At 45.0% G+C, this 18,021-nt stretch overlaps 1 protein-coding gene across 4 annotated transcripts; it reads left to right on the top strand.

Annotated features, from left to right (window-relative positions):
* Positions 1-447: 447 nt before the first annotated feature.
* On the top strand, positions 448-17,162 carry baz2a (bromodomain adjacent to zinc finger domain, 2A). Of its 4 annotated transcripts, none has more exons than XM_067592747.1 (30): positions 448-549; positions 1,934-2,057; positions 2,274-3,161; positions 3,931-6,045; positions 6,241-6,516; positions 6,612-6,986; positions 7,086-7,146; positions 7,893-8,001; positions 8,179-8,280; positions 8,461-8,683; positions 8,835-8,896; positions 8,989-9,054; positions 9,154-9,546; positions 9,643-9,897; positions 9,998-10,212; positions 10,328-10,402; positions 10,514-10,685; positions 10,918-10,980; positions 11,067-11,211; positions 11,326-11,936; positions 12,048-12,396; positions 12,640-12,795; positions 12,887-13,047; positions 13,394-13,459; positions 13,590-13,873; positions 13,977-14,112; positions 14,299-14,445; positions 14,615-14,850; positions 14,953-15,096; positions 15,193-17,162. In XM_067592747.1, the coding sequence occupies exons 2-30, from the start codon at positions 1,934-1,936 to the stop codon at positions 15,350-15,352; spliced, it is 8,169 nt and encodes a 2,722-aa protein (XP_067448848.1). In that variant the 5' UTR covers positions 448-549; the 3' UTR covers positions 15,353-17,162. The 4 variants fall into 4 exon arrangements, with proteins under 4 accessions (XP_067448848.1, XP_067448847.1, XP_067448849.1 ...); XM_067592746.1 differs by having other exon boundaries at positions 474-658; XM_067592748.1 differs by lacking the exon at positions 448-549 and adding an exon at positions 781-991.
* The last annotated feature ends 859 nt before the right edge of the window (positions 17,163-18,021 follow it).

Raw genomic sequence — 18,021 nt, 5'->3', positions numbered from 1 at the left:
CCTCCAGCAGCTACAACAGTAAAATGCTGCTTACACACTGATGCTTCAGTATTAATAATCTAATGTCATATATAATAATATATCAGCCAGAGGGACAAAACCACTACTTTTACTGCAATACTTTCACAACATTTGCTGCTGATACTTATTTACTTTTACGTAAGTTGGATTTTTCATGCAGGACTTTTCCTTGTAATGGAGTATGTCGATATTGCTTTATTGGTACTTTCACTTCAGTAAAGGATCTGAATACTTCTTCCACCACTGAAAAATAGTATTATTCATATAATAATAATAACAGTACGTAATTCGTATTACTCTTTTATTATTGTGTTATACGATTGTTGCGTTGTTGTTGTTGATGTTGATGATGATGATTAATAACAATAGATTATTAATAGGTGTTTTGTTTTGAAGTTTGTTGAAGAAACGTGACCGGATGTGTGAGTGGTGATCATCGGGACGTTTACATCGCTGCTGTTCGCTCTGTTCTGTGATCATGGCTGCACTGGACCACACCAGCCATGTTTGCTAATTTAAACCCCAAAGGTTCGGGAATAGTTGTTTATTATTTATCGCTGTGCCCATCTCCACTCGCATATCCGCTAAGACGAAGGTTTTAGAGGCAGCTGTGCCTTCGCGATCCAAGGACTGAAAGGTTGGATAGCTTTAATTGAAATATCAGCGAAACTTTTGATGGTGGTGGTGTGGGAGGATGATGCTCTGCAAGCAAAAAAAAATGTGTCTGTGTGCGTGCAGCGTAAACAATGTAACTTCATCTGGCTGCTAGCTGACGTTAGCCTGTGAACAAAAGGGAGCACGGCTCCATCTGTTAACAAGCGAGTCTGACTGAGTTTTAGTTATTATCAGCAAACCGGTTGATATTTATTTTCCACCCGCGGTTCCCTCTATCGCTGCTGGACATCATGGATACAAACCAGCGTGGTTGCGGTACCTGCTACCTGGCTATCGGCTAACATCGCAGCTTAAAGTAACGTAACGTACTCCTAGTAAAAACGTTAAGGATGCTATCAGTTAGCTGTCTGGCTAACGTGTGCTAGCTAGGTTATATTGTGATGATTTAGCAAAAATAACCTTGGAGCTGAAGCTGGGGGTGATATTTTTTTCATTACGCTAAAGTAAACGGCCTCTTGATGAGTTGAGCTCGTATTTAACGTCAAGAGCATCAGTTGTTAGTTAGCACAGCCGGCTAAGCGACGCTTTAAAGTGAATTGTTCGTTTGAGGACGCGGCTAGCGCGACGTAGCTAGCGCGGCGACGGCCTTGTTGAAATTAGGAAATCAAGTATCCACAGAGGGCTACTTTTGTAATACGAGGGCATGGAGCTGTTAAATTGCGAGAGGTGTAGTCACAGTCATTCAGGCCTCGGGGTGACTGTAAGATATTCTCGCTAATCCCTCCATTGTTAGTTGGCCGAGGCCGGGTCTCGAGTGCTGTTTGTGCGCCTGGGCCGTAAGTACATTTATCGTCTGTGCTCAATGTTAGCAGCAGCGCCTCATCAGCGGTAATGATGAGCTTCATCGTAATATTCCGGCTGTCCATTACGGCTTCGCTAGGGCCTGGCATCTGCTGTTGCTGTTTGCTGTAGCTGGTTGCGACATTTTGACGGTTGTTGTTGTTGGAAGGAAATGGTGCTGTCACAAGGCTGCAGATGCCAAAACCATTTTTTAGGATAGGCATTTCACGGAGGAAATCGTACGTATTGTGTAGCATCGAGTGTGCTCAGAAACTGCATGGAAATAAATGGAAAAATGAATTAAATAATACATTTGTGATGCGCATCGTGCACATGCATCTCTGTCTTGTACAGTTGCTATACATGTTACTGGAGATGAACATTGAGTACCAGAGTCTGAATTTCTGTATTTATGTTTTGTTGCTCTTTTTGCTTGTTTGTTTGTTTGTTTTTTTAGATGGAGGCAAATAATCATTTCAACTATGGCACTCACTCCTCAGCAAACTCAGGACTGAAACTCTCCTCAGGGGATTCTCTTTATACTAACGGGTCCTCCATGAGTTTTCCTCAGCAGGGGAAGAGTGAGTATTTTTATCCTTTAGCACTTAATCAAAATGGGAATAAAATTAGCCTTATTTTGACAACAGTTGCCAGTTCACATACTCTATGAAGCCAAACCTCACTCTCTCCTTCCACTAGACCACTTAATGTTTTAACCTATCCCACCAACAAATACTGTGTTTTACTAAAGCAAACTGTAAACTTTTAAACTTTCCTAATGGTCTCATGTCTAACAGATATGAATGGCGAAATGAATGTGAATGGCGTCACTACTGTACTCGGGTCCGGTGTGCCTGGTTCCCACCCACCAACAGCTCCTTACCCACACATGAGCAACCACCACCAGAGCAACATGGGCTATGACTACTTGTGGGGAGGACACCCACAGTATGGTCCAGGCATGAGTACCTCTCCTGGGCACGGGATGCACCAGAAGCAGCCCGCACCCGGGATGGTGCAGCCTCAGTCACAGCACCATTTCCAGGGTCATGGACAGTACCAACTGAATGGTGGTATCGAAAGCTCCCACCAGCCGCCTGTGGCAGGCCCACCAAACATGCCTCTTACTGGGAGTCAGTACTGGAACAGGAGTAACCCTGGCCCGCAGCAGATAAGTTATAATTCCCACAATATGTATGGGACCTACCAGAGTCAGGCACATCCTGGGATTACACCGTCACAACATCACCAGCAGCAGTCCTTACAGCCACCCCCGCATCAGCCGTCACAGCAGCACCTCCACTCCCACCGTCACCCGCACCATCACCACCAGCAGCACCAGCAACCACAGCATTATGGCTTGATGCCTAATGGGATGCCCTACTACCAGCATCAGCCCCAGCACCCGTCCCTGCCGTCTCCTCAGCAGCAGCCACCACAGCAGTCTCAGCCTCAAGGTCAGGCTCAGATGATGCCCCCAGCTGCCCAGAATTTTACTCCTCCTCGTGGCAGCCCACAGCACCACAGTTTAGGCAGAGGGGGTACTGGCAGCCCTCTCCCTGTGGGCATGTCCTCAGTACCAATGATGTCACCATCAAACGTGCAGGATAGTGGATCACCTAAGAGCCACAGCAGGGAAAGGAGCCCCCATGCTAGCAACGTGGCGATGTCTACTGCCATGCAAGGTGACCACTTTACACTTGTAGATGTTTTTGTGAAACTTTTTGACTCATTTAATCTCGTCAGTCTTCTTGTTTTTACCCTGTTTCCATAAAAAAAACTTCTTGTGCCAGGACGTGATTAGTTCTTCATTTTGTTAACGCTGTGTTTCCTCATAAATGAAGCTCGACTCCTCTATCTTACATTTCCTCCTTTAAAGCCAAGAGTGGGGTGATACTCATGTTGTCTAACGGTCTTCTTCTTTTGTGGCCAGCTTGGCATAGTCATCCCAGTTGCTGATCATATTAAACCGTGACTCACTAGTTGTGTTGACAGAATTACATGTCTTCATAAAATAGTATTGTTGAAGTAACAGTTATTTCTTGCAACCTATTTTATTGGTTGCACTTTATCTATGTTAGTTATAACTTGCACACACATTTCTAGTAACATGTCAGTCTCACTGCCAGTGCTTAATGTTGGGATCGTGCCAACATTTAACCAGCAGGTGTCACTGTTTGACTGTTTGCTACACTGGCCAACCTTTGAAAATAAACTGTCTCTGACATGGTTTGCCAGGGATAGCTAATGCCTACAGAACATTTTTGATTATAACATGTCATTATTTCTACATAATTATAGTTAGTATGTAAATCCACTGCCCGAATGACCATCAATTGTTTCAATATATTTCAATATATATAATACCGTCACTCTGAATGAATCATAATAAAACACTTTTATTTAAAAGAACAACTTTTTATTCACTATTTTGTTGATTCTCTTCTTTTTCAGGGCATGCGAGGGAAGCTGTCAAGGAGGTAGATACAAGCTATAACGGTATGGAAAGGGCACCTGTTGCTCAGAGGCTATCCAAAAGTGACAGTTACCAATCCAAACCTTCTGCAGCTCATACGGCACCTGCAGGTGATTATCATGAGCATTCTGAAAATCCAGCATCTCAGTGTCCAGATATTGCTTCCCCTGTCAGAGAGCCTACAGTGATGAATACACCTCCCCAGTCTGCGTCATCTCATCTCTCTGCATCTACATCACCTGCAGCAGTGTCACCGTCTCTAAACAAGGCCTCAACACCTCCACGGGTCTCTGCAGCTCCTGCTGTCTCTGGATCCCCTATATCAGCCCTTGGGCCCCCTGTAGTTTCATCGCCTGATGTAGAATCTACTCCACCACAAATCTCAACACCTCCCAATGTGTCCTTGGCTTCATCCCCAGCTGCTCCTCCTAGACTTTCCTCACCTCCCCTAATGATGCAAGGCCTCAGGCCTCCCCCTTCTGCTGCAGCTGAGATAACTTCTGCTGGATCCAAGCATCTGTCAGCGGGATCCTCTTCCTCTTCCTTGCCTGCATCACCTTCAAAGTTGTCTACACCTCTAGCGTCTCCTTCATCAGAGTCTTCAGCTCATCAGAGCAAGTCAGCATTGCCTCCTACAGCTTCTGGACCCCTTCCTGCACCCATCTCATCTCTTCAACAGATGGTTCAAGGGTCCATGACATCTTGCCTTCCTGATACATCTGGAGCTCAGCATGAAAAGCCTGGAGCCCTAAAGTTGATGTCCGCCTCTTCATCAGCGTCTGACACATCTGTGGGTGCAAATTCCTCATCAGCTGGTGTGGCTCCATCTCTAATGTCAATATCAGGACCTTCAACCTCAAAACCACCTGGCCCTTCTTTATTTACATCTGGATCTCCCACATCTGTGTCTAAAACTCCTTCTGTTGGCAATAAACCTTGTGACCCAGGACCCACGCCCCAGCGTCAGACATTGTACACTCCTCCAGCTGTTGACTCTGGTCTTTCCACTGCTTCTGCAGCATCCTCACCACCAGAAGGGGTGAATTTACCTTCCCTAGCAGCCCAGGAAAGTCCTACAGTCCGACCTCTGTCTACCCTACCTCTTCTAACCACTCAAGCCTCCAGGACTGCACCTGTGTCCGCCCCTCCTGCCTTGGTGTCTGTGCCTCCTGCTATGGGTACATCTTCTGGAGTGGTCCAAAGTTCTGACTCTGAGCAGCGTCCTTCTAACACCACTCCTCATCGTACGCTAAAACAGTCGTCTCTCGAGCCAGAGCACCATGGTCATGGTGAGGATAGGAAAAACATTGGAATACCAGAAGAAAGCCTCCCTCAGCTTGATTCAGGCACAATAAAGAAACCACAGAACGTCAAAGCTACTGAGACTGAAACTCAGAAATCAGAAATTCGCACACACAAGTCCTTCAGCGATCTTCCTGGAAAACCTTTGCAGACCACAGTGGCTCCTGATCGAAAGCCCAATAGTAAACAGATGGAGCGTGAAAAGCGCCACATGCAAAGCAGTGTCAGTGACATCTGTGAGGCAGAGGACTGCATGATGGAGCAAACTCCACTCCGAGAGTCCCCACATCTCCACAGCACTAGGATAGAACGTCTGACCGATGAAGAAAGTTTTGATAACTCTTCACGTACTGCCTCTCGATTTGATGGCAATTCAACGTGCAACACCACCTCTAGAATCGATGCCAGCTCTTTCTTGGAAAAGACCTCTCTCTTAGACGGTGACAGCTCATGTGTAGATGACTATGCTCACTTTGACAGCAGCTTTCACCTGAGAAAAGACACTTCTCAGTTTGACAGCACTTCAAATACGGAAGAGGAACCATCTACTGCATTTGACACAACTAGAGATAGCAGTTCCTCTTTGGAAGACTCCAGAGATGACACACTAGATTCCACCAGGGAAAGGGAAACCTCTGAGGCAGAAGAGACCAAGAACAGTAGCCAAATCACCGGAGAATCCATGCTGGAGTCTTCTCTAAACAACACTTCTCAGATGGAAGATCCCCCTGTTGATTCAAGTGATGTGTCCATCTCGCGCTCATTTGCGCCATCTCAGCCAGGTTGTCAAGGTACTTTCTTAAATTTTATGATCAAGGAAACTAGTAGATACATAAACTTTTTTTTTCACTCAATAAAAAGTTAATTTTCTTTCTTTTTTTCCCTTTCTTTGTCACCAAATTGAGCGAGCTTTATTTCCAATATAAATTATTGCTCTACCTTGCTCTACCAACACAGTTTAATGTTGTCTTTTCCCCTTTGATTAGGACCTGAAGCAGAGTGGGACCCCAGAGGACATGATACACCAGACTCAGTTGGACGCATTAGCATGAAGACCACTGTTGATGAGACAATGACTCCCCCGAGTTTCAAGATGAGAGATGAGAACTTCATCGCCTTCAGCACCCCAGCAGAGAGCCCTGCTGTACACCCACTCCAACCAGTCACTGATCAGATTGTGTCAGCTTCTGGAGGACATCTGAAAACCCCAGGGAAACCACGTAAACCTCAAGCTCCAAAGGCAATATGGACTAGAACCCCAGGTATTCAGCAGTCTGAATTCAATAAAATGTTACTTTAAATAGCCTAAATATTAGACTTTATTTTAAACATTTTCCTCTCCTTCTTTTCCTCCAAGCTCCTGAAGGGGCCCAGAGGAAGCCTCGGGTTCGAACCCCTAAAGTGGAGAAGATAAAGCCTGATGGAGGAGACAACAAAGAGCAGGGAGCCAAGGGTAGAAAGAGGAAGAAGTCTCTCAAGGTGGATGTCAAAGAAACATCAGATGTATGTGAAGAGGCTGGGCCTACAACCGAAGAGGTTGATCCAATCACAGCCACAATTGATGCTGTCCTGGCCAATGCTTCAGCCATCAGCACAGCTCTCGACAAACCCAAGAAGCTGAAAAGGGCCAAGAAGCAAGACCAAGATGGAAATGGGGTAAAAACGCCTAAACAAAATGCCGAAACAACTGGTGATGATGTTGAAGACAACGATGACGACAGCTCCACTGCAGGTAATAAAGAAGGTCAAAAGAGTTTTGTGGGGATCTCGTTGAGGATATCACAGATTAACAGTCTAACGCTAAGCCTGGTTGTGTGCGTTTTCTTAACAGGTGAATCTAACAAGCGGAGGATTGCGACAGAGGAGCAGGTTCAGTTCCCTCTGGTGCATGGGTAATGATCCTTTTCACTACTTATCGAGGCTTTAAAGCAGAATAAAGTGATATGTGAAGGAATCAGATCAGTTTTTAGCTCAGCAACTAAATACATGTCAGTCCTCTGCATTTTAATTGTAACTGTAAGTTGGTTTAAGTCAACACCGTCAGACACACACACAGAAAAAGTGTTTTGATTTAGTCCGTGTACAAGATACAAAATCTTCAATGGAGGTTTCTTTATTGTATTAGTATTCAATAGTTTGTAAAGCAGTAGTGGTGCAAAAGGAGGTCCAGACAGAGGGCTCTTATCACCCAAAATTTCCCTGCCTGCACAGCTTACTATTTTGTCTTCCAAGTCTGATTAAAATTGAAACAATCATATATAAGCTTCACCAAAATATGCCCAACAATCATGATTACTATTAACTGGATAACTGCTCTGAATGTACCTCGCTTTTAATCAGCAAGATAATTTATTAACTGTCCACTGCAACTATATAATACATTTTGTTTAAAGTCTTTGCATGCTGACATTCATCTCTCAGTTAATACTAGAGAAATAAAGTAGCAAATTACTGGACGAGGGTTGCATCTGTGACACATCTTGTCAAAGATCTCAAAAAACCTCTGTTTTTATTTAGTTTTGACAGGTTTGCAAATGTGTGCAGTGTTGATATATTATACTCCAACTCCTTGGCTTGCTATGCTTCTGTCTCTAAAAACCTATGACAGGATTGTAATAATGATCTCTCTTCTTGATAGTTGGAGGAGGGAGATTCGTGTGAAAAAAATGGAGAATCGCATGAAAGGTGAAACCTGGTATTACACACCTTGTGGAAGGAGGATGAAGCAGTTCCCAGAAATAATCAAGGTAAATTTCCATGGCTACAAAACACAACCAAACAGGTCTTTTAAAGCTGTTGAAATCATGGTCTTTCCCAACACATACAACACATGATGATGTATTGATCATGTATTGGTCAAAATATCGACCATTATTTTTTTCCTCTTAACCTTGTCTCTCTTATTTCTGAATTGCTTCACTCAGTACTTGAAGAAACACCAGGACAGCGTGGTCACCAGAGAACACTTCAGCTTCAGCCCACGCATGCCTGTTGGAGACTTCTACGAAGAGAGAGAAACTCATGAGGTCTGTATACCAGCTGTGCTTAATTTAAGTTTTTATTATGACATTTTTTACATGACGTTACAGTAAAGTCATCTCCAGAGGTTTTGATCTAAACCACAGCAGTTAAACTGTTATGACAAACATGTCAGAAATGTGCAAAAGACATAATGAGGACTCTGTATTCTCTACTATATGTTACAGGGTATGAAGTGGGTCCTCTTGGCCAATGAGGAGGTTCCTTCTATGATCATGGCCATCACTGGTCGGCGAGGTCGACCCCCAAACCCTGATAAAGAGAAATCACGCAGGGTTCGTGGTATTAGGGGAGGGCAGGCCCGCCGCCCTGGTAGACCTCCCAAACCCAAGATGATTGACCTCCTGAGCAAAGTTGACGCCAAACTGTTGAAGCGACTTGAGGCCAAGGGTGAGTGGATGTCAATTTGAGGACGTGTTCAGGGGTGTGTGTAGCTGCTAGTCAGGAAATGGCATTAAGATCTAAGACAAGACGACTTGCTTAGCAGCAAACATTAAGAAGTTTGTACTGTGTGTAAATGTTTGTATTCTCTTTTTTGTAGAAGCTCTCACAGAGGAAGAAAAGGAGAAACTAGCAAAAATCAAGAAGAAAATGAAGCGAAAGGTATGTACTCCACACTTTTTGTAATGTTAATGTGTTTATTGTTAAGGTGTTTATGTGTAATCCTGATTTTGTTGCTGCGATTCATTATCTAGGCAAGAATGAAGAGAAAGGAAGATGCAAAGATCAAGAAGATGAAAGAGGAGAAAAAGAAAGCCAAGGTAAAGAAAAGACTATACACTGCAAAAAATGACTTATCATTATGTCATACCCATCCTGTCCTCAGCACCACCTGTTCTTTCTTTCCATTGTGGTTTCAGCTTGAGCAAGAAGCCAAGGGCCTGGAGTTGAAGGCTGAACCAACAGACCCTACTGCCCCACAGGTCAAACAGCCGGCATCAGAGTCTGCCGCAGAGCCCAAGAAGCCTGGCCGCAGGAGGTCAATCAAGGTTGAGGCTACACCACTGATACAGCAGACAGATGAGGAGAGGATAGCCCAGGGTAAGCGGGTTCTGGGCGCTCGGAGTAAAGCCAAGGCCCTGGCTAAAGCTCAGGCTGAGGCAGAGGCGGCAGCTCAAGCTGCTTTGGCAGCTAAGAGGACGGCAGAGAGGAGAGCGCAGGCCCAGAGACGTCTGGAGGAACGGAAGAGGCAGCAGTTGATCACAGAAGAGCTGAAGAAGCCCACGGAGGACATGTGTCTCACTGACCACAAAGTGAGTTTTATCATTTAAACCCTGTGTGTGTCAGTCCGCTCTTCAACTGTAGGTTTTGTCAAGGTGATCATGACCTTTGCATTTTGCTTCCTCTAGCCCCTGCCAGAGCTGTCTCGTATCCCCGGCGTGGTTCTCTCTGGCACAGCCTTTGCACACTGCCTGGCTGTGGTTGAATTCCTTCATGGTTATGGGAAGGTGATCGGTCTCAATGTACCCAAGGACATCCCCACCCTTGCTTCCCTGCAGGAGGGCCTGCTAGGCCTGGGCGACAGCCAAGGAGAGTTCCAAGACCTAGTCATAAAGCTGATGGAGGCAGCACTCCATGATCCAGGCCTGCCGTCATATTATCAGGTGTGTAATACACTTTGAGAATTTTCTCCTTTAATGCAATCCAAATGATCAACCTTTTTAATATACATTTTCCTCTCCATCTTCCCATCCCAACCTGCAGTCAGTAAAGATCCTTGGGGACAAGCTGGTTGAGGTGGAGCTGACCCGCAGCACAGTTTCAGAAGTACTTCGCATCTTTTTGGAATCTCATGGTTATGACACAGAGGTGTGCAACACACTGAGGACCAAAACATTTCATGCCCTGCCTCCTGACACCAAGGCAGCCATCCTGGCTTTCTTGGTGGATGAGCTTAACGGCAGCAACATTGTGACAAGGTGAGAACAAGAACTCATCGTTTACTCTGTAGGTTACTCTTGAAACTAAGAAGACAAAGATGATGATGACATATGTTACTCCCACATTCCTGTAACTTTATATTTTGTATTTCAGTGACATCGACAACACATTAGAGAACATGGCAACCTACAGGAAGAACAAGTGGATCATTGAGGGGAAATTACGCAAGTAAGATCCTGGTGTTCTCTCTTCGAATGAAGGAAATTAAATGAATCACTCAGATCTTCTATCAGGCAAAGCCTTTTGATATGTTGATCCTTATTGTTTTCTCTCTTGCAGACTGAAGGCGGCACTAGCGCGTCGGACAGGACGTTCGGAGGAAGAGCTGTGTTTTGAGGAGAGGAGGCGCAGTGCCAGAGTGGCTGAGGAAGAGAACCTCAGTCTGGAAGAGAGTGTAGTCATAGAGAGAGGAAACCGCCGTGTACGCAAAGAAGAGCCCAAACTCAGTGATGTACGTATCTTCTCCAGTGTTTTTCTAGAATTTGAAACTGATCATTTCTTTCCTTTTCTTTTTTTATTATTTTTTGGGCTTTTTGCTTTTATTCAGGTCAGTAGAAAGAAACAGCAATACAGGGGGTGAAAGCAGAGAATGAAATGCAACAACCTAACCTTGGACATTGTTATTTGGTATGTGCCCCAGAAACTGATCATTTCTAAATCTAATTCCTTCTTTTCTGCTACAGACTGAGAGCCCTACAAATGCCAGCATTCCAGAGCTTGAAAGGCAGATAGATAAGCTAACCAAGGTAAGACTGATGCTCTGCTCTATGCTCTATGTTTTATACAGACATATACTGTATATTAAGTATTCCCCTTTGTTTGCTCTTCACAGCGCCAAGCATTTTTCCGTAAAAAGCTGCTACAGTCGTCTCATTCCATGCGGGCCATATTGCTTGGCCAGGACCGTTACCGGCGCAGATACTTGGCCCTACCTCACCTTGGAGGAGTTCTAGTTGAGGGTCCAGAAGAGCTCTTGAGTGAGTCTGATAATGAATTTGAAGGAGATGAATTGCAATCCTATTTCTATACTTAATAAACCCCTGGCTTGTCCATCTTCATCTAAACTTTTTCCTTACCTTTCTGTCTTGCAGCTTCAGGAGAAGCCCTTGTAGCTGAGGTGCCTGTCACCTTCCTCAAAAAGGAGCCAAAAGTTGAGGAGGCCCCCATGCCCACCTCTCCCCCTCCTACTCTACCTTCCTCCCCTTCCTCTGCTACCCCTGGCCAAGCCCAGACTTTGTCTCCGGAGGAGGACCCCCTCCCTGGCACGGCATCCCTCATGAGCAGGCCAAGAGGACGAGGACGGCCCCGAAAAATCAAACCAGAAGTGGAGCTCCACCTCCGCCAAGCAAAGATTCGCCGCCGGCGTCGGAGTAGCGTCAGGTCCGGGGGTGAAGAAGGGCCAGGATCACCGACCAGCGGCGCACATGACCTCACACAGGCTGCTTTCCAGAGCTGGCTCAGCCAATCGCAGGAAGCAGTGACCAACGGCACATGCTCAGCAACAGGGGAGGCTCCAGAGGGTAATCGACCAGAGGAGAGCGTGAAGGAGATGGCAGAGAAGCAGGGACAGTGGTTCAACCTGCTCCCCAAACAACCGTGTGATGACAACTCTCTGACCGAGTCCCAGATACCCAGCTCACCTCCCAAACTCCTCCCTCAGATCCCGAGTGCTCTGCCCGCACTCGCTGCTCCACTCATGCAGGTTTGCCTACCACAATCATTCAAAACTACAAATACATTTAATTATGCTGTAATAATGCACTTTGAGTCTTGTGTGCAACGTATTCATAAGGAATCTCTCCCCACCTCTCAGCCGGACCCACTCTTGCCTCCTGTCGGCCTGGCTCCTGTTGACCACACGACCCCAGCGACACCGCAGGACATCCCACCTACACCACCGACTTCTGCTGTTCCTGCTGGTGCCCCGCCACCTCCTCTTCCTCCTCTTCTTCTTCCAGCTCCCATTCCTCCTGCAACACCTGCTCCGACCACCCCCACCAGGCCAGGTCGCAGGCGGAGGAGAGGTAGCAGAGGCAGCAGTCCTGCCCGCAGAGGGCCACGAGGAGCCGCAGCCAAGCGCAGAGGCCGCCCTCCCAACTCTGTGTTCCAGGAGCTCGAACAGCAGTACTTCACACAGCTGGTGGTCAAACCCATCCCAGCATGTAAGTAGTGCCTGGTTAAAAGGGGAATTATGATTTTTAAGCCAGCAGTGTGAGATATGCAGCTGCTTTCCTTTTAAATTAATTTGACTGCTGCCACATTGAAACAATTCCTAAACAGTCCTGCTGAAATTTATTGTACAAAAATATACAGGAAACACCATACATATATCATAGTCACTTACTGTGTGGCACTCCTGATACTTTCTTCTAACTGTGATGTGTAATTCATCTTTTCTTTTCCAGCGATGGTGCGTGGCTGGTGGTGGATCAAGGATCCAGAGGAACTGTATAGCACCTTACAGGGTCTCCATCCAAGAGGCATCAGGGAGAGGGTGCTCCATAAACATTTAGCCAAACACATGGAGAGCTTAGCTGAGATGTGCACCAAACCTATCAACGGTGAGTGTTGTTGATATCGTGCCGTCATCCTTTTTCTCCAGTTGTACCGCGTTCCCCTTACAACTTGTCTTTTGTGTTCTTTTTCGACCAGACCCTCTGTTCGAGTTGAAGGTAGAAGAGAAGGATGTGCTATTGGAGGCTCTGCAGCAACCTTGGCAGGTGCAGGAGAAAGCGATGGAGACTGACATCAGCGCCCTGCAGTGGGTGGAGGACCTAGAGCAGCGGGTCATTGCTGCTGACCTCCATCTGAAGGTGAGAAATCACCATAGTGTTTGCCCGTCACCATTGTGCATCATCTAATTGGTCCAATTATGTCACAACAGTTACAATTTAGGTGTATTTTTTTAAAACTACAAAAACAAGATATAACAATGAGTTGCTTTTTATTGAATATTGAAGAAAAGAGAGGAGCACAGAAAATATTGGGACTAATGTGTTGCAGACTTTGAAACAAATTTGCGACAAATTACCTATTAGTGGCATATTTGGCTTGTGCTGTGGCCATATGTGTTAATGTGAAAAGTAGCCAAAACAACACACAGCAACATACAGCTTGGAAGTAGTAAAACATTATATTTTCTGTTTGTGTTTCTTCAAGGCACCTCCTCAGAGTGCGATGAATGATACAGAATCTAACCAAGAGACTCCAATGGCAGAATTTCAGGTAAATATTAAAACATTCTTCACTGGAGTGCAAATTTTATATAAACAAATCTTTAGTCTTGGAAAAGTTGTGCTGTGAAGTCATCACTGTCAACTGATACTTCAACTCTCCCTTTCTTCCCTTTTTTAAGCCCTACACAATCCCGGATCCAGACTCCACACGTGACGACCTCCAATACTACGAACATGATGCTGACCCACGCGATGACTGGATCGTGCGAACGAAGAAGGAGTGGTCAGGCCTGCCCCGCATCGCCACACACCCGCTGGACCTGGGCGTGCTGCGGCTAGCCAATCTCGAGCGAAACATTGAGAGGCGTTACCTGAAGGAGCCGCTCTGGAACCCAGCTGAAGTGATGCGTCTCGCTCCTCTCACCCCCACCCCAGGAGAAGAGCATCCCATGGATGTCATCAGGTGAGAAGAACAGCCTTTATTGCTTGTGCGGGGGAGGATTTTTATGTGTGTGTGTGTGTGTAATATTTTAACCATATTTTCTTCTAATTTTCTCCTGTTCCAGTCTGGAAAGTGAGATCACCTCTCGACTACGAACATGGCGTCAGGCTCTAGATCGCTGCCGCAGCGCTCCTCAGCTCTGTCTGTGTTTACTACAGCTGGAGAAGGCTATTGCCTGGGAGAGATCTGTGACTAAAGTGGTAAGGAGTCACACAATTATCTGTTCAGACTGTATATAAATATGGACTTCATGACAGCTCCCCAAAAGTGAAGTTAAAACATCTCCATTGCCCTCTGGTGGCTGGCTGCAGTATAGCTCATAAATCCTCCCAATGTGTTGTTATTTTACACTAAGGATTACTCATTTGGAATCTGTGTTTTTCTAGACTTGCCAGGTTTGCAGGAAAGGAGACAATGACGAGTGCTTGTTGCTGTGTGACGGCTGTGATCGTGGCTGCCACATGTACTGCCTGAGGCCCAAAATCACCCAGGTGCCAGACGGAGACTGGTTTTGTCCTACCTGCGTTGCCAAGGTCAGAACTCATCCTGTTGATTCTTAACTGAGAAACTACCTCAAATCACAGCTCACAGGGAAAAATTAGGGATGTTTTGCAGCATTAGTTTCCTACCAGAAAATGTGTTTTCTGCTTCGTTTGTTCGTCATCGTCTCAGTCTGTTTCCTCCTTTTGCTCTGTCTCCCAGGACGACTGTGATTCACCGCGCTCGTCCAAAAAGCGGACCAGGGTGAAAAAGAGGAGATATGAAGACGACAGCTCCGAAGATGACATGACGACGACAACGCGACGCAGTTCTGGCATGGCAACACGGCACAAGGAGACCGTGGTACCCTCCTCATCCTCTCGTCACTCTGGAGAAGGAGGGGCTGCTAAACGCCGACGCATGACAACCCGCAACCAGCCGGACCTCACCTTCTGCGAGTGAGTCGAAATAATGATTTTAAAGTCACTTAGGGAAACTTTTCTTTGTACGGTTACACTGCTTTGCGATGGATTAGTGTTAATTATTTTATTTCCCGCCAGGATCATTCTCATGGAGATGGAGGCTCATGCAGATGCCTGGCCATTCCTTGAACCCGTCAACCCCCGACTGGTGCCAGGCTACCGCCGCATCATCAAGAACCCCATGGACTTCCTCACCATGAGAGAAAGGCTGCTACAGGGAGGGTAAGAGCAGCTCACAGTTCGCCTGAATAAAGCTGGAATCATCGGTCTCTGATATGTTTTAACGTCAGTCTTCTCTCTGCCGTTTCCTCATCTCAGGTACTGCAGCTGTGAGGAGTTTGCGGCAGACGCTCAGCTGGTCTTCAACAACTGCGAGCAGTTCAACGAGGACACGTCAGAGGTCGGAATGGCCGGACACTCCATGAGGCGCTTCTTTGAGAGCCGCTGGGCGGAGTTCTACTCAAACAAGGACAAATAGGATCCTACGACGTTCCCCCTGATGGCAGGACTGTCGACTGTTGGTGCTTTCACCGTCCCAGTCACACTATCCATTACTGCAAAGACTGTCTGGAGGTTCTTCCAGCTCTGTGTATTCTCTCATGTATAGGTATATATGTATAGATTTGGCTATTTGTCTGTTATTGTTTCCTCTACTGGCCTGATCTTTTCCAAGGCCCGCAGCTGAACTGTCTTGAACTTGTACCCATTCCCCATCTCAGAGAGTGACAGCACGTCTCTGTTCACCTCCTTTCCGTGTCTCTTCATCTTCACCTCAGCACCTCATCTCCTGTTTGCGTTCTCCTGTCACGTCCTTTCACGAGCCCCATGTCGTAGCGAGGCCTTTGGTCAATGATGACACGGTCTCAGGCCCTGAGTTTTTTGGGTGTCAGACTCATACTGAAGGTCAGGGACTGATCACACTAATGCAGCCTAAGTGCTGCATACTGGACCTGCTTAGCACCCTTCCACGACAAAATGGATCAAAACTCTTCACAGAGCTTGGGCCATTTCTTACCTGTTCAATGGAAATGTAATGTAATGTGGTCTTATGCCTAGAAGTTTTTTTGCTCAATATATTTTTATTATATATTCTATATATAAATATATATAAAGATTACAATAGCTGGGATTATTTAATAGCAATAGCTTGTAGTGAATGTGTACAGATTACCTTATAGAGATGTCTAGACAATTTATGAAAAGGCCAGTTAAACTAAAAGGAATCTGTTCATGGACTGTCACGAGTAGACGTTGTATAACCTCCACTTAAAGTCTTGCACGCACACATACACAGTTTTTACTCACACACACACACAGACACACACACACACACAACAACAACAACAACATGCACACAAGTTTCACACACACCCACCTTCTGCTGCTGTGTGAAAGACACTGGTTTCTGAAACTGGAGGATTTTTAATGTTGGTCAGTCAGTCTGGGCTTCGACTCATGTATTTCACTGTCCCTCCTGTTGAGAGTAAATAATGGGGGTGTTTCACCTGATCTGTGTCACAGACTGAAAGGATGCTACGGCAGTTGTAGCATCTATGGATTTGTTAAATATCTGTCTGTTTTTAGAGATTACACAGTTCACTCTTATACTGTAATTGTAATTGCCACGACTGACACGATAAAGTCTGCAGCTTCAAGCCAACAATTGACCAACTAATCCGTGTTTAAAAAAAAAAAAAAAAAAAGACACTTCTGTTTGTAGCTAGTCCGACTAGGTGAAAAACATCTAAAGGTGGTTATGTAGGAGGCTAAAATCCTCTCATTTTAATGATAGAACTGCGAAGGAGCTCTGATTGTGAATTACTGGGCACATTCCTGCCTGGTTTTCTGTCTTACATTCCTTTAATCGATTTTATGTTTTTTGTGCTGTACGAGGGCCAATGTACAATGTTGCACGGCATGGTTGGTCTACTATGAAGGCGACAGGATGACTCCACAGTCCGGGTTTTATTTAAACTTGTTTCTTACACTGAACTCAAATCCGTTGATAGGAAATACACTTTGATGTTCCTTATGACACTTAAAGGGACATGACGTTTTTTCAAAAAAGAAAAAAAAAAAAGACATGAAAACCAAACGTGGTGTTTAAGTGAATTTTTAATAATGTACAGTTTTGGTGACTTTAAATTTTGTTCCTTTATATTTTTAGGACCAATTCATCATTTTTAAGAGGAGGTATTACAAGACTCTGTTGTATTAAGGTGATGTAACACGTGTGCATCTGTAGAATGTACTGTGAGTTGAATAAAAACCACATCTAGTAGAAAGTATCTTTTTTTTTTTTTTTAGTCACTGCATCTTCTGTTCTCCTCTTCTTCCATCTTTGGCCTTACAGTTATATCTTTTCTTTCTGTTCTCCATCTGTCTCCCAAATGTACGGTGTCCCAGTTTCCTCACACAGCCTCTGGCCCAGTGCATGCTGGGATAGAGATTCTGAACAGGGTAAGTGAAACAGATGGATGTACTGCACATCTCCACCAGGTGCAGCTTTAGGTTCATTGTGAGGTTATGATGAAATAATTTCTTTGTATGAGTTTATTGAATATTCTGCTTAAATATGCAGTATTTTTAAGCAAGTGGATACAACTTACTGCAGCCAGCATTATGTTCAAGTGGATATGGTTTAAATATTTCACAGTAATATGATATACATGTATTACTGGACCCACTGGTGTGTCCTCTGCCTCTGTGCTGAAATGCAGCCATCTGCTGGTCACTCCTTGTTAAAAGAACTCAGGAGCTACCTAACAGAAAATCATTTGGGAGATCTGAGATTAATTCTTGACACTCAGAAACTTTATTGCATGGCACTTATTCTTAATTTTAAGAATTATAGGCTTGTGTCTTTCCCAGTTCTCTAAGATCCTTGAAAAAAAATATTGGAATTTATTGGACAATTTCATTGAGAAGCATAAATTGTTGATGGACAGTCAGTATAGATTCAAAACAAACAGATCAACATCTATGGCATTAATGGAGTTAATAGAAGAAATAAGCAGTTGTATCGCTAGCAAGAAGTAAGTATTTGATACCATTGATCACAATATATATTAAAATGGAAAGGTATGGTGTCAGAGGTTTTGCTCCATTGGTTGAAAAGCTATAAATGAAACAGGCAACAATTTGTGC

This window comes from Thunnus thynnus, chromosome 6 (assembly GCF_963924715.1).
Source record: "Thunnus thynnus chromosome 6, fThuThy2.1, whole genome shotgun sequence".
NCBI classification, from domain to species: Eukaryota; Metazoa; Chordata; class Actinopteri; order Scombriformes; family Scombridae; genus Thunnus; species Thunnus thynnus.
This window is presented reverse-complemented; position numbering and strand designations above follow the sequence as displayed.